Here is a 17,145-nt window from a genome sequence, read left to right on the forward strand (position 1 = left end):
TCAACTCCCATCTGTGTGTGTGTGTGTGTGTGTGTGTGACACACAAACTCACCGCGCATTAAATGACTTCTTTTAATGGAAATATGACAGAAGTGTAATTTTGTTGTTTATTAGGTCGCGTGTTTTAGGAAAGGTCGCGTGTACTCTCAGAAAGAGGGTCATAGGTGCGCGCTGGATAGATCAAGTGCATTGATCTTGTTTAGCACTTCTGTGATTGAGGAGCAAACTCTTATGTTAATTGTCCACTACAGTGTATTAACTGACAGCTGATAAGAACCGCTCTCAGTCCCTGCGCTTTGTTGCTTCAGTTAATTGCCTTTAGCTTGGGAAAATAAAAATGTAGTTAATTGTAGGTTATATAAACGCTTTGGCCTTTTAATTGGATTAAACTGTGCTCGGTGTATTTTCGTTTTTTTTTTTTCCTTCTAAATTTATTATCAACAAAAATAAACCTGATAAATTATTGAAGGCCCGTAAAAAGTCACGTTAACAGTAGAACGAAATATTAACCTATGAAAATATAAATTTTTAAATTTTTCTTTAAAATATTTTTGCGCGTATCTTCAGTAGCAACTCGCAAATGCAAAATCGCGTTGGTCTGAGGAGGTAACCATAGCAACAGTAGGGCGCTGAGTACTAAAATCCTTAATTGACCAAACACTAGAAAACATATAGTAAACATCCATCACTTTATTAAATATTAACATTAACAAAAGACTTGTGTTAGGTGCACCAGCAGACAATTTTGGTTACTCGAGAAACCCTAAAATGTTCTTTTTTAAAAAGTCAACTCAGTCTGAAACTGTATAATTCGAACACTGTCACGAGCCCCACCTAAGACAATGGTTTCTTGAGGTCCGCAGGAGGGAAGGAGTTAACGAGGGTTGTAAATTCACCCCACATCTGTCAGATTTTAAGAGTGTGACGTACAGAGAAGGGGGGCTGGGGGAAGAGAGAGAGGAGAGAAAGAGTTGGGGCCGAGATCGATGAGGATACAGAAGGGCAAAACCACAGAGATAATGACAGCGACGGAGCGCGATGCTTAGACATAGATCGGCGCTTATTTTTGACACGATTGCGGCATAGCGAAGTCCGGACATCGGACAAAATCATACGGCCTTACACATCATTTGCGTTGCATCCTCGACAGTTGTGGTCCAGCGAGAATCTAGCGGATAACGGCGGTGACGGACCAGACCGATCCATTGCTTCTTTCTTTCTTTCTTTTTTCTTTTTTTTTTTTTTGGACACCGAAATGTGCTGATGACACACAAAAGTCGCTGTTACACAAAACCGATTGTTGTTTGATTGTAAATTCGGAATTTCTGGAGGTGTATAGAATTCCCCATCCCATTATCGGCTTTTGATTGTGTTTTGGAGAGGCTGATTCGCTTCTCTTCATCCAGTCGGATAAGCTACGTTGTGAGGTAAGCAATTCCAACTTAATTCTTTTCCACTTGTTTTTAAACCTCGATATGATTGTTGAAGTTAGTTTTGAATTGAAAGAATAAGATGTAATAAATAAATATGCTATTTATAGACAGAAAAGTTATTACTTTATAATACGGTGGTTCAAGTATTTTAATATTTGTGATGAATAAACAAAGCTGAATAAATCATCAATAACAAATCAGTGATCATGGTCCTCCTGTCTCTTTTTCAGCATTGGTCACCAAGGCAAAAGCAAGACTCACATGGATAAATACAGGTGCATTTATGGAACACAGAATTTGCTTGCATGACCCAAGATGGTGCCACTGTGATGAAATGTCTCTGAGAGTACACTGAAATCAGATTTTGAGATATAAACAGCATCAGGAAGCATTTTTATATTATATTACAGTAACCACACATTAGACTGTTAGAAAAACACACCAGCTGGAATTTAAAGAAGAAGAAGCGGAGTAAGGAAGGTAACAATATGGATGGTAATATGGGTGAGATGTCCGTGCACAGCCATGTAGAGCTGGCGCACAGTCAGGACAGCCGAGCAATGCTGCACTCTCGCGATCTCACGGCTGCTTTCCCTCGTCCCTCTCTGGGAGGCCCTGCCATGGGCCTGGAGTCCGACCACCAGAGCTCCACGTACGACCACAGCATGGCAAGCCTGGGGTACGGTAGGGATGTACCGACCAGCTGTGGTAGCACCTACACCACACTGACACCCCTCCAACCCTTTGATGACAAATTCCACCATCATCACCACCACCATCCCTGCCTGCCCGTCAGCAACGTCATCGGCAGCTTCACTCTCATGCGAGAAGATCGAGGTCTAGGAGGAAACTACTACGCGTCGTACGGAAAAGACTTTGGTTTGGGACAGGGTCTGTCTCCACCTCTGGGCAGTGCGGGCCTGGAGACCGCCATGCATGGCTATGGTAGCCTGGGAAGTCAAAATGGACACAGTAGCCAGATGCTTCCAGGTGGCCATGAGGTCCATATGGGCAGCAATGGGGGAAACATCTGTCGAACACCGCCAGACTTTGTGAGGGAGATGTCACCACCCTCTTTGGGGGGCGAGCATGGGGTCAGCCACCAGCTAAACAAAATGGATGCCCATCAGCACAATCCCACCTACCACCCCCATATATACAACCAGAGTTATCAGCACCATCTCCCCAGCCAACAGGCCTCCAAGCTTGGGGAGCTCCCTTCTTCTTCCCCTTCCTCTTCCAGCTCCAGCCTGGGAAGAGAGGGCATGCTGGCTGGCTCACAGAATGGCGGCGGAGGGGAAGAGATCAACACTAAAGATGTGGCTCAGAGAATCATCACTGAACTGAAGAGGTACAGCATCCCGCAGGCCATTTTTGCAGAGCGGGTTCTGTGCAGGTCTCAGGGCACTCTGTCAGACCTGCTCAGGAACCCCAAACCTTGGGGGAAACTCAAGTCTGGCCGCGAAACCTTCAAGAGGATGTCCCGTTGGCTACAGGAGCCAGAGTTTCAGAGGATGGCCTCGTTACGTCTGGAAGGTAAAAAGCTTGAGCTTGTTAAGTTCAATTGTAGTTGAAATGTATTGTTGTTGTGAAACAAAACAAATCCCCAAAATTAACAAGTCGATCTGTGCGAGTATTGTTAACGACAATGACAAGTGGTACATATATGATCAACCACAAAGTAAATTTTCCATTACAGTTGTTTTGTTACAATACATGAAAAGTACCACAGATAAAACAGTATTTTTGACCAAATTACAGTTAAAACAAGCATACAAATTTGTTGCAATAATGCTAAATATACATTTTTGAGAGACATTATTGAGAGATTTCACCTCAAACCCAAGTGCATCTTGCCGTGTTACAATGTTTTGACATTGAAGAGGCTGAAACTTTAACTGTTGTCCAAAGCACACAAAGAGATCCAGAGAAAAACAGTAACATGAGAATGGGGGGGGGGTGGTTTGGCGATGCAGGGATGGGGCGGTTTTCAAAATGTCGGCTGGCGTGCTGCAGCAGCCACTGAGGATTGTGGGCTGGGAGACAAACACAGACACGCAGATTCTCCCGAAATCTTTCCGAATCCCTAGCGATCAATCACCTAAGCATGAAATACGCTTCAGAATGAATTATTCTGCTTGCATTACCACTACAGATATTGATTGGTGACCACTGTGCCCTCAGTCGTAGGGGTGTTCCATGCAACGAAATACATGGAATCAATCAATGCCCTGTTGGCCTGAGTGGTACCGTGTCCTGCTGTTGTTTTTTTGTGTTAGTCGCTAAACATGCCATTTTTTGGGAATCTTCGTGATTGGCAGTAAATGTTAATTTAGGATGATGAACGTAAACGCTGTTTTATTATTGCTATCCCAGCTTTTATTTTCATGCATAATTCAGGCTTGGATTCTTTTTCCTAAATTCTAATTGATATTGACTGAATTTTCTGTTGGCCGATCGCTATTTGATGGATTTTTCTTAAGGCTTTTTTCACAGCTTCTGTTCACAAAAGCATAAGTGGACACCTCTGTATTTCCCTATATAACCCACTTTCCATGAGTGTTGACTTTTCTCACCATGCCCTTTGTTTAATTACTAGCTGGTATTGATTTCCTTGGGAAAGCAACGCAGAAGGCTCCTGCACACACCTCCTGTGAATAAGACGGCATGAGCAAACATTAGAATGCATGCGGCTACACGCCTCCTCTCTCAGAGGCAGCAGGAGTTCAACTTACCGACACATTTAATGATGATTCAGCTTAATGCAGTGATTTTTAACCAGTATCTCCACAACAAATACCCATCCTTTTAAAATCCATCAGCACTTTTCACATACTTGCTATTGAGAGGCTGCCCCCCCCCCCCCAGGTTTCATGCATATTGCTAGCATGGCCTGCATTTGTTGTACAATGAATGTATCTTAGCTTAGATTTATTGACCTAAAATTTTTATCCTGGTTTTCCTAGATCTACCACAAATCTCTTCTCTCTTTCTCTCACTCAGTTTTTCCTCAGGTCTTTTGTGTGGATGTGTTCTGTTTGTTGTGTCTGTGTGTTTTCGCAAACTGGCTGAGCTTTGATTGGGAGAGGGATGAACAGAGAGAAATTCAGTCGCAGGGCAGGGTAGAGATCATTACTCTAAAGCTCGGCGTTCGGACAGCATTGGGATTTCACACACAAGCACTGAAGCCTAAAGCTCTTGTCTTAAGGAATCACAGAGATATAATCGGCTTAAATAGCAGAGGCTCTTTCGCTGTTACCTTTACATTTTTAGCCCCAAACTATTTTTCTATAAAATTGCATAGTTAGGTTTAGATCTCTGCCGCCCTGCAGAGATTGACAATAAATGTTGTTTGGCACGTAGAAGCTCCCTTTTCATCCAGCACTAAAGGGGTTAAAGCTCCTCTATAGGTCGGGGAGTCTGAGCAGCACAGATTTAATCAATAATTTCTATCAGCCCCTGGCCGAAAAAAAATCAGCAGGGGGTGGAGTAGGCAGGGAGCACGGCTTCGGGGGGGAGAGGGGGGTGATAGGCAATTGGGGGGTGGGGGTGGTTTATGAAAAAGGCTTTCGATCACGTTTCAGCTACATGAGACAAGTGGTATACATCATGATTAGGGCCTTGCTCCCACGATCATAAGAACTCTATGGGGGGATGTTTATGTCTGGGAGTGTGGTACGGAGCGCAGGATTTATAGCATGGTAATTCCTACCTTTTACACATGATTACAACATCAGGAAGCATTTAGTTAATGGTCACCGTTGTACTGGTGAAAGCAGGTGGGGCCGATCGAGAGTTGTTTGAATATGAGACAGAGGTAAAATGCTGAATTGAAACTTAAAATGTGTGTTTTGAAGACAACAGACTTTCTGAATGTTTTCTTTCTTCTGGTTTGTTTTTGATATAGATCATTATTGTTTTCTTTCTCCTTATCGCTTAATCTCCCTTATCCTGAATTTCCACTCAGGGATCAATAAAGTACATTTATCTATCTATCAAGTTGGCAGTTGTCTGATAGAGACTCTCTCTGGTTTTCAGGCAATAGTCAGGTCAACACCCAGTGCGGTATTTAATTAAGCCGTACATTATATAACAATAATAGCTGTATATGATAATTATTGCAACATAAAAATGCAGAGTATTGACAACATTAGCTCTAACTGATCTTTTGTATCTTTTTTTTTTTTTTGCATCTGTGCAGGACTACTCAATTTCATTTTACATGCAGTGTTTTCTATTTTAAAGATTTTGGGATCTTTTTAGCCTGTGAATTCCTTCTTCTTCTTTTTTTTTTTTTACAAAAGCAAAGAACTTAATCATCATCCCTTAATCTGGTTGCACATTCGGTGTAATGTTTAACATTTTAAAATGTTGAGATTTTTTTCATCTTTTGACCATATTTTTACTTGGTGAAACTGTCAACCATTACTCATCTTTTTTACAGTTTAAAACCTTATATTATTTTTAAAGACAAAAGCCTCTTGTTAAAAATCTGCACTACAACAAACTATTTTCTCTACTATTAAAAAATGTAGAGCCTATTAGATAACAAAGATAAATTGCTAAAGACCTATTTAGATTTTCAGGTCTTACCTGTAGACTAATTCTTTCTCTCTCTGTCTCTCTTTCAGCTTGTAAGCGTAAGGAGCAGGAGCAGTCCAAGCTAGAGCGCAACCAGGGTCCCAAGCGCACCCGGCTAGTCTTCACAGACCTGCAGCGTCGCACTCTCATGGCCATTTTCAGAGAGAACCACCGACCGACCAAAGACCTGCAGATCACCATCTCTCAGCAGCTGGGCCTTGAGCTCTCCACCGTAAGCAACTTCTTCATGAACGCTCGCCGCAGAAACCTCAACCGCTGGACTGAAGAGGGCCGCCCATCCTCCACCGGCTCGTCGGGGTCCAGCACCGCATCTCCAGCTGTGACCTGCTCCACGGCATGATGGGAAAACGAGCCGTTTTCCGCTCTGCACAGCACAGGTTTACCTGTAGCTCCTAGAGTTTTTAATCAAGGGTGTTTTTGTATACAAATCAACAGCATATGAAACCAAAGATGAAGTCTTTAAGAGGGTGACGTCCGCAATGTCTAGATGAGACAGGATTTGATTGTAGTTTTAGCATTGATTGTTTTAGCTTTAATCGCGAAGGACGAGCCCAACACATCAGGGCTTATGAAATCATTCACAAATCAACATATTGAGGGTTATGAATAGATATTGAAACCGTTTATTTTGTAATTCGTTACAGCGTCTAAAATCAGTGCAAGGTCCAAACGTTTCTGTTTTTTCTGTGTTGATCGTGACTGACGGAATGTCAGTGGCAAAATGATATTTTTAGGGTGAGACGATTTTGCAACAAATGGACAATTAATGACCAAAGAAACAAAGAAGGATGTAAGTGAATATTTCAGAGATTCCTTTAAAGGGAAAAACTACTGGACAAAGAAGCTGAAACCAAAATATGAACATTTTTCGAGAGCTTGTTTTCTTTTTATACTCTTTCGTTACAAAATGCACAGGATGGTGTCGCATCCAGACAACATGAGGAGGAACTCAAAACAAGGTGGTGAGGGAAGTGCAGCCGTGACACTCTTTGCAACAGACTATAAACTTGTCGGCGAGTTTCTGCTGACAGAATGGCTGCAAAAAAGAATCCAGAATGCTCTGATTTCAAAAATGATTTCTTAGATGTCACACTGAGGATGGAGAAATCTGGTTTTGGTTTTTGTACAAAGTTCAAGCACACAATCTGGCCAATGGCTGTTCATACCGGAAGAAGCTCAAAATCTCGATAACCCTGAGGAAAAATACTTACAAAAAGCTTGAATTGATTATGAACTGAGAACCACTTTGTGTATTTATAATTATTTATGTATTTATTTCTAATCTAGCTATTTATTTTATTTATTTGCTAGTTACCGTCAGTATTTATTTCACCGAGTGTTGTTTGTGTGTGAAAAACGACCCTGTCTCTGATAGGAGTCCCAATACCAAAGATGAATATTTGTCCTCCCTGAATGTCCGACGTTCTCATCTCCTGACCGCTGTGTTAGTATCTCGATAGTCAGGCTAGCGTACCCATCCATGTTCATCATTCACACGTGCTGCATGTTTAGACCCTTTTTAGGCCACAGCCTGACTGAACAGATCGAGCGTGATCGTACAACGGCACACGAGTGTCTAAGAAGTCGAGATGCTTCTATATTTAGGCTGTGCTGAACTGTGATCTCCTCACTGCAGTCCACATTTACTGTACGACGATCATACGCGCTGCGCCGCGGTCTCTCGGGGTAGGCCGTCGAGGGAGAGATCGTCCCCTTTTCAATGCTCTTTCTCGTTCCCCTGTGTTTAACCTTTGCAGGGCATGTAGTGAGGCCCCTTCACAGCACGCACTTAAAAGAGGGCCCATGAAAGAGGCCATCGACTTTTGCCGACTTCAAAGAGGCCCTTTTTATCTGTGTCCTCTCGGCGGCTGGGGCCGGAGCTCGGTCGGGCCCATGGGCTTAGGGCGTTCACCGGGAGGGGTGGCAGATCAGAGGCTAGCTGCATTACTGAACCACGGCGAGGAAGGGGAGGGGTGGTGAATGGGAGTTTGGAGATGGGAATTAAAGTTTAATGAGCGACAATTGTAAGCGTGCTGCGCACAGGGCAAAGGGTGTCAGCTTGTGCGTCTCAACTCTCCAGGTCACCCTGTTGCAGCGCTAGTACTTTACTGGGCCTCTCTTTTCGTAGAGATGTAAGGATTTAGGTTATTATAATTTGCAAGATTTCAGCGGTAGATGGTTAGAGATCACTTGATGACCTGTAGCGCCCCTAAGATCACGCTTAGCTGATCATGGCCGACGTAAGTTAGTGATTGGCGCCTCCTGGTGGACACTTTGTTCACACAGACTTATTGTCAATGAGGAGAGGTACTAATAAATTGTGGCATATTCTCGTAGTTTTTAACCACTTCAGATATATTTGAAAGCGTGTAAATCTGAAGTGATAGTTCCATTTCGCTGTCCCACCGAGGGGAACTCGTTTGGCCCTTTTTGTTCTACCCGACAGCTCTAATTTCATCTACCTCAACTGTGTGTGATGTGTTGTGTAGCTGAGATGTAACTGTACCAAAGATCCCATCCATTCAGGGAGCGTCTGTGCGTTACTAAGTTTTTATAGCCAAATGTGCTGGAATCAATCCGTGAACACAACTAAATCACAGCCCTACCTGCAGGCAGAGAGAACCTTTTTTGTGTGTTGAGTGTGTGTGTGTGTGTGTGTGTGTGTGTGAGAGAGAGAGAGAGAGAGAGCGATTGAAGAACATTTATCAATATAAAGACCAAATGGGAATGACAATCTGAGCAAGAGAGGGGGTCTTGCTGATCTTATGATTGCTTATCCCTCCAAAAAGAAAAAAAAATAAACCAAAGTGTTACCGTGTAAAAGTGAGGATAGAGACCAAAATAAATGTTAAATATGTTTGTCTCTACAAATTTGATGCAATTATGTTCTAGCTGTGTCATATGAATCACCCGAATAAAAATATAATTTTAGCAAACCTGATTGTTGAATCACAACATAGGCTGACAGAATTCACTCTCAAGGCTTTTTTTTTTTTTGCATCTGGAGATCCACTTATTGACGGTTCAGATAAGCAGACTGAAAAGGTAGCAAGTGTTTTCTTTTTCTTTGACCTATCACTCAACTAAAATCTCTTTCTGCTGGTGTGAACATCTGTGTCATTTTATGCCATTCTCTCCCGTGTTACCTTATGAATGTGGCTAATCAACCAAAGGTGTAAAAATCACAGCAATCTAAATGTCAATCATAACTGGACATTGTGTGCTGATCTTGAGAAATCCTTTAATACCTCATGTGAAACTGTTCGTTGTGATGTTGCACTGAATAAAACCAAGTCATTTGTAAACATACTGACTAGAGTGAAAGAATATTTCCTTTTGAAGCTTCAGAACTAGCCAAAGAAAACATTTGAAATTCAATATTTATTTGATATGAGACATTTGAAATTTTGTTTAAAAGAAAATGGAAATATAAAATATAACACTTTTACAGTTAAGAAATTAGATTATAAAATAGTAGATTTCTTATTTTGATGGTCATACATTTCAACAGTGTTTTAATTACATGACTGGATAACAAGGATATAAGGCGATGCCACACATGTTGTTCTGGTTTCTGGCCATACGGATGTAGCCACCATCTCCAAATCCAGTACCCCAACTGTTAAAGCAAAAGAAAGCAATCAGCATCTGTATTTATTCATCTCAATGTTTTGTATAAAACACCACTCCCCAAAAACCCAGTCAGGTTATGACAATAAAATTTTCAGTGTAACTAACATGTTTTTGACCAGCCAATAGTCCTGTCCATCAATCGCACCGTATCCCACAACCAGCACTCCGTGGTTTATTTTTTGGGTGCAGGATGGATCATTGTAAACTCCTGTGTGAGATAACGTTATAATAGTTGCCAAGAAAAATAAAAATTATTTTGACCTTCAGTTTACAACCTGGCAATAGATTGAAATGTGTAGAGAAGAAATACTCACCACTGTGATAAAGTACAAACTTGGGATGGGTCGCGTCAATGGCCACTGCAATGGGCCCAATGTTGGCAACAGCCTCCTTCAAGGCCTCTTCATCTCCCTCACTGACGAAATAGTACTTGGTGCAGTTTGCCGCACGCTGGGCTGGATTGTATCTGCACTGCCCTTGCTGTAGGACACATTTATTTATTAGATTATACTCATAATGATAATGGATTACAGCTTCTTACAAATATGCCAAACACTGACAAATCCAGCCAGGCCAAATCTTGAGGTAACAGTTCTTGTCACTTCTAATATGGAATGTTTCTTCCATTTTTCTGAAATTATCACTTGTTTCTTCTTCGATTGAACCCACACAAACAACTTACCACTCCTTCATAAGGGTAAGATGCCTCTGAATCTATTCCACCATTATCAATGACATACTGGAAGGCATGGTCCATAAAACCGCCACTGCAGCCCTTGTCGCCATAACTGGAAGAACAGTCTACAAGGTTCTGAGGACTGAGGTCGACCAGCTTTCCTGTAGTCTTCATCAGCTGACCTTCAAGAGCCCCAACAGATCGAGTTGAAAGCCCAACAAGAACCCTGACGGCAGAGGGAAAAGCATTATAAAACTACTAAAACCAGAAATGCATGCTGAGAAATAGTTTGCCTTCATGCTACATATAATGCATTTTAGGTTGGATTTATGGAAAATACTACAATGTGAAACTTTACATTTTTAAAATTGTTTTTGTCTCTTGTCTATCAAAGTAAACAAAAATGAGTTGTCCAACCAAATAAAAAGTTATGCAGACACAAATCTAAATGACCAAATATCAGATTGTATTCTCTCAAAATAAGTGGTATAATACCAGGTGCTTCACACTGGAGAAATATCCCTTCTCTCTCCAGTCCAGAGAGTCTGGGACAAGAGCCCCAGAAGAGCCCACAAATTCTGCCATTTGCCTTTTAAAGCCAGGAGAGACACGAGTCGTGGCTAACGTTTGTAAGATCTCCTCCATTGTCTGTGATTCAACATGACAAACAGAGAAATGTGAGTTTCAGATGATGAAATTGTCACATGCTTTGCAGGGCATCTAAAACCTAGTTTTCCTAAAGATCGGAACACACCAAGCTGACGCCGATTAACTAGTGGCGACGAAAGCAGATTGCAGGGTTGACTCACGTCGTGAGCGTTTGTGTCCAAAGTTGCCCTGACACACCTATGAGGGGTGACTTCAACAAAATGTGATGATTGCTAAGCAAACTGAGAGGAGAACTAACGTGTATACGTATGGCAAGCCAAAGTACTCAAAAACGCCTGGTCGGACGTCTGATTGCACACTGACGCGTCAAAAGCGCGCGTTTTGACAGCAAAACGCGCGTTCTTGACGTGTGATTTGCTATTAAAACGCGCGTTCTTGACGTGCGCTTTGGAGTGACCAAAAACGCGCGCTTTTGACGTGCGTTTATCATAACAAAAATGGGCGTCAAATACGTGCGTTTTGAGTCAAACAAAACGCTCGTTATGAACGTTTAAACAGGTAAACCAAACAGGCAGTGCAAACGTGTGTTTGAAGTGTCCATCAGGCGAAGAGAACGCGCTCTTTCCTTAGTGTTCTCAAAAGTGCATGTCGAAAGCGTGTGCTCACTCTTTAGGGCTTTGAGTCTGTTATGTTTTTGTCCGCTATAGGTTTAGGACAGCATTATCATTAAACTCCACCAAAACAACATGGAATTATCGAGGATAAATTTGGCAGATGATTATAATGGTTGAGTTATAATCCAGTATAATTAATATGAAATATGCATATGAAAACGTAAAACTATTATTTAAAATAGCCGTGGGGGAATGACAGTGGATATACCTTCGATCAAGGCCAAAACTTTGTAAGTTTGTAAGGAGCCAATAAAATATTGCCTCGTGGATAATATTTTTTTTCCCCTCAATTATGTCGTTAAGACATCTTTTCTCGTAATAACGAGATGTTATGTCGTTAAAACGACATTTTGTTGGCATATGACGTGAATGTATAGGCTACCTTTATCTGATCTATAATAGAGAATTTATCATGCCTTTATCACACTTATAGTGTAAATATAGTGTAAAATACCTTTCGATGCCTGTATCGATGGCAATGCCCATACACTCAAAAAAATGATTCAGGCCCTTCATAGATATGACACATTTAAATTTAATTCACTTTACTTAAACATATCTAATTAGGAGTAATACGTATTTATATTTAATGAGTCTAACATAAAATATTTAAATAGTTTAATCTATGAAATTTATTTAAATTTGACCAACTAAATTTAATTACATTTGGGAAATGGAAGTGCACTCAAAAAAATGATACATTGTATTTACTTAATTTTTTTATGTCAACAGGTTCCACGTAACTTGGTTATGTTGCATGTAATTAAGATTATTGGTTTCAGTTAACTTACATTTATTACATAAGGTTAACTCAATGCCATTTAGTTGAATCAGGCAGAGGTGGGAAGTCCAGGGGTCAGAGAGTAAAATTCCTGCCATATTTTTATTCCACCACTGAAGCATTAATGAGATAAATAAGTGTTTAATTGAGTGATGATTGAGCATTATTGAAGACACCTGATGAAAACAAGCAGAATCACCAAAGGAGAAAATCACAATTTTTAAGACACCATCGTGGAGATGAGTGTTTGTTTTAGTTGAGCTCTTGATCCTTGTCTTTTTAATATTAGATATTGATTGGGCAGTTTTAACTGCATTAAAACCAACCAGACAAGCAAAGTTAAAAGATGATCAGGTGGTGTTAGTTATGTTTTCACATAATCATTATTTGATCTGAACTCATTTAGAGCTCAATCCCTGAGTTAGATTTACATTATTGATTACAGCAGCACTGTGATTCTATAGCAGAAGATCAGCTTTATCAAAATATATATATTTTTTTTAGAGATGTTGTCCTTATCACAAAAAAAAAGCTTTACTTTAGGCACACACAGACATCAAGAATCAGCGTATGAATCTCAATGACGGTGACAAGCAACATATTCTGATCAACAGATCAACTCTGAACATTAGAAAACAAGCTACTAAAAAGTCACAGAAAAACAGCAAAATTTAAATAGTGAGAATAAAGAAAATTACTAAGACAATTCAGCTCATAATTTATTCATGCGGCAATGCATGATGGGAGGCATGGATTAATTTTGATTGGTGGCACCCAGAATGCACTGCAACATGCTTTATTATTCTCACCACTGTTGAGATTCACAGGCTGATTCTTGATATCTGTGTGTCTAAATAAAACTCGTTTATTTACATCAGAACTTTAAAAAAAAAATTTGTATTGATAAAGTTGATATTCTGCTGTAGAATCACAGTGCTGCGGTAATCAATAATGTAAATCTAACTCAGAGATTGAGCTCTAAATGAGTTCAGATCAAATAATGATTATGTGAAAACATAACCAACACCACCTGATCATCTTTTGACTTTGCTTGTCTGGTTGGTTGGTTTTAATGCAGTTAAAACTGCCCAATCAATATCTAATACTAAAAAGACAAGGATCAAGAGCTCAACTAAAACAAACACTCATCTCCACGATGGTGTCTTAAAAATTGTGATTTTCTCCTTTGGTGATTCTGCTTGTTTTCATCAGGTGTCTTCAATAATGCTCAATCATCACTCAATTAAACACTTATTTATCTCATTAATGCTTCAGTGGTGGAATAAAAATATGGCAGGAATTTTACTCTCTGACCCCTGGACTTCCCACCTCTGCCTGATTCAACTAAATGGCATTGAGTTAACCTTATGTAATAAATGTAAGTTAACTGAAACCAATAATCTTAATTACATGCAACATAACCAAGTTACGTGGAACCTGTTGACATAAAAAAATTAAGTAAATACAATGTATCATTTTTTTTGAGTGCACTTCCATTTCCCAAATGTAATTAAATTTAGTTGGTCAAATTTAAATAAATTTCATAGATTAAACTATTTAAATATTTTATGTTAGACTCATTAAATATAAATACGTATTACTCCTAATTAGATATGTTTAAGTAAAGTGAATTAAATTTAAATGTGTCATATCTATGAAGGGCCTGAATCATTTTTTTGAGTGCTAAATTACCACAAAAGGAGGAAAAATTCATCACTGTTGTTTCCATCGCCGTTTGTAAGGTAGCCAAGACAACAGCAAGCCTTGATACGCTGTGTTACTGTTGCGGTCGTGTGCCGAGACAAATAAATATGTTCGGTCTTTGCTGAGACATTATTATTGTTATTTATATTATTATATATTGCCCAAACACCTCATCGCCAGCTCTGCTAATGGTCAGCTATCGGAATGTCTGAAGTCCTTTTCCAAATGTAGCCTATAGCAAATAAGTTTAGTTATTTCTTTATTCTTTTACTGAAACTACATGAATTTAGTTTACGCCTACATCATTTGATGCACCGATCGAAATTACTGAAAATTTGAAACTAAACTGGCTACATTTTTATCCCTCTGGCCGACGAATGCGCCGGCGCGTTCTGATGGATTTTTTCCTCATGACAGCTGAAACAACTTAAAATAGACATTTCGTCATTTTTGGCGATAGCCTACAGATTAGTGCAAGACTACAAATGGTCTACTTTTTTAAATTTTATTTTATATTTATGCTCATAATAACAACAACACCTTGTAGGCGACTTTTGTAAAATAGAATAAATAAAAACAGGGTGCGCTTTCAGCTGTCTCTCTGCGAGAATCTTTCTGAAACAACTCAAAAATTAATTTAAACTCGGCGAATAACTGTACCTACAAGAAAGAAACATCTCCATTTGATAAGAAATTTGTAGGTCTGTGTTAAATAAGAGGCGATCTATCCGCTGGAATGTGTTGTTTCTCACAGACTTGCTACATATAGCCTATGTAGGAGCCTATGAAATTAGGCCATAACTTGTACAGTCACCCTTGATAACAGATTACTCCAAATTGTAATGTTAAAGCATTTCCTATAAAGCGGCTTTAAAATTATAGGGCTAAGTATTGTGAAAAGCGCTAAACAAATAAATGTAAACTGAACTGATATAGGCTATATGAGCTCTATAGATCAGATAAAGGCATTTTTCGTACACGTCACGTACAAAATATGTCGTTTTAACGACATAACATCTCGTTTTAATGAGAAAATATGTCGTTTTACGACATAATTGAGGGGGGAAAAATATTATCCACGAGGCAATACGCCACCGTAATATATAGCCAAGATGATCATACATGTGGTGTAGTATTTTATTGGCTCCTTACAAACTTACAAAGTTTTGGCCTTGATCGAAGGTATATCCACTGTCATTCCCCCACGGCTATTTTAAATAATAGTTTTACGTTTTCATATGCATATTTCATATTAATTATACTGGATTATAACTCAACCTTTAGCCTATAATCATCTGCCAAATTTATCCTCGATAATTCCATGTTGTTTTGGTGGAGTTTAATGATAATGCTGTCCTAAACCTATAGCAGACAAAAACATAACAGACTCAAAGCCCTAAAGAGTGAGCACACGCTTTCGACATGCACTTTTGAGAACACTAAGGAAAGAGCGCGTTCTCTTCGCCTGATGGACACTTCAAACACACGTTTGCACTGCCTGTTTGGTTTACCTGTTTAAACGTTCATAACGAGCGTTTTGTTTGACTCAAAACGCACGTATTCGACGCCCATTTTTGTTATGATAAACGCACGTCAAAAGCGCGCGTTTTTGGTCACTCTAAAGCGCACGTCAAGAACGCGCGTTTTAATAGCAAATCACACGTCAAGAACGCGCGTTTTGGTACACAAAAAACGCGCGTTCTTGACGCGCGTTTTCTATGATACCAAAGCGCGCGTTAAGAACGCGCGTTCTTAACGCAAATCACACGTCGAGGACGCGCGTTTTGCTGTCAAAACGCGCGCTTTTGACGCGTCAGTGTGCAATCAGACGTCCGACCAGGCGTTTGTGAGTACTTTGGCTTGCCATATATACGCACGCCAGCCGTCTGGCCAAAATCCCATAGTATTCAGACGTCAGATATGAGACGTTAGACGTCACGGTCACGTGTTGGAGCTGCGCTCAAAGTGCGCGGCGGCGATGGCGGCGACGTAGTTGAGAAAGTATATTTTTTACTTTGCGTCTGGCGCTCCCTTTATGAGGGGTGACTTCAACAAAATGTGATGATTGCTTATGGCGTTCGGACGAGCTCATTAATATGACGTTGCAACTTGCACTCGTCTCACTGAACGTCTCACTGACGTCTTAATTTTTTGCTATTAAATCCATTCATTTTAAGACGCAGACGAGGCGTAGACGTCACGCAGACGTCACGTAAATCACGTGTGGTATGGCGTTCGGACGAGCTCATTAATATGACGTTGCAACTTGCACTCGTCTCACTGAACGTCTCACTGACGTCTTAATTTTTTGCTATTAAATCCATTCATTTTAAGACGCAGACGAGGCGTAGACGTCACGCAGACGTCACGTAAATCACGTGTGGCAGTGAAGTGTCGAGTCAGACGTTCACGCGTGATTCACGTGTAGCAGTGAAGTTATTTATTTATTTTTTCGCTAACACGTATCAGAACACGGTCCTCACACGGCTCAGTGCAGTGTGTGAGCCAATGTATGGCGTTCGGACGAGCTCATTAATATGACGTTGCAACATGCACTCGTCTCACTGAACGTCACGTCTGCGTCTGCCGAACGTGACGTCTGCGTCTGCCGAACGTGACGTCTGCGTCTGCCGAACGTGACGTCTGCGTCTGCCACATTACAGTTCTATGAGGGGGACGTGACGTCTACGTGACGTCTGCTTTGCTGCAAGGGTTTCCAGCACATTCCATACACTAATTAGAGCTTTATTATACCTATTAATTCTCTATTATTGTTTACACTTATCCTCAATTATGTTTAATTAGCAATTAACACTCTGAGGTCTGACGGTATCGCCGGCGATACCACCGTGGTTTTTTTCTTATCAGTGTGAAAGAGACTCAAAATACTCCGTCAATGTTGCACATACAATTAAGAGTTATACACCATTTTAATCTGTGGAATATCTTCTTTCATTTGTGTACACTCAGAGTAAAAACAGAATTTTGTGCTTTTTGTAAAATAAAGAAAACTAACATGATGCGTGATTTCTC

The 17,145-nt window shown here is 40.3% G+C and overlaps 1 protein-coding gene and 1 pseudogene across 1 annotated transcript; one reads left to right on the forward strand and one right to left on the reverse strand.

Moving 5' to 3' along the window:
- Nucleotides 1–1,167: 1,167 nt before the first annotated feature.
- Nucleotides 1,168–7,935, forward strand: onecutl (one cut domain, family member, like). The gene is made up of 3 exons (XM_067407278.1): nucleotides 1,168–1,427; nucleotides 1,664–2,969; nucleotides 6,065–7,935. Exons 2-3 carry the CDS (start codon nucleotides 1,922–1,924, stop codon nucleotides 6,373–6,375), a joined length of 1,359 nt encoding a protein of 452 aa, XP_067263379.1. The 5' UTR covers nucleotides 1,168–1,427; nucleotides 1,664–1,921; the 3' UTR covers nucleotides 6,376–7,935.
- A 1,465-nt stretch (nucleotides 7,936–9,400) lies between these two features.
- Nucleotides 9,401–17,145, reverse strand: part of LOC137034411 (cathepsin S-like) — a 66,705-nt pseudogene continuing 58,960 nt past the window's right edge.

The sequence above is a fragment of the Chanodichthys erythropterus genome, chromosome 2 (genome assembly GCF_024489055.1).
Source record: "Chanodichthys erythropterus isolate Z2021 chromosome 2, ASM2448905v1, whole genome shotgun sequence".
NCBI lineage: Eukaryota > Metazoa > Chordata > Actinopteri > Cypriniformes > Xenocyprididae > Chanodichthys > Chanodichthys erythropterus.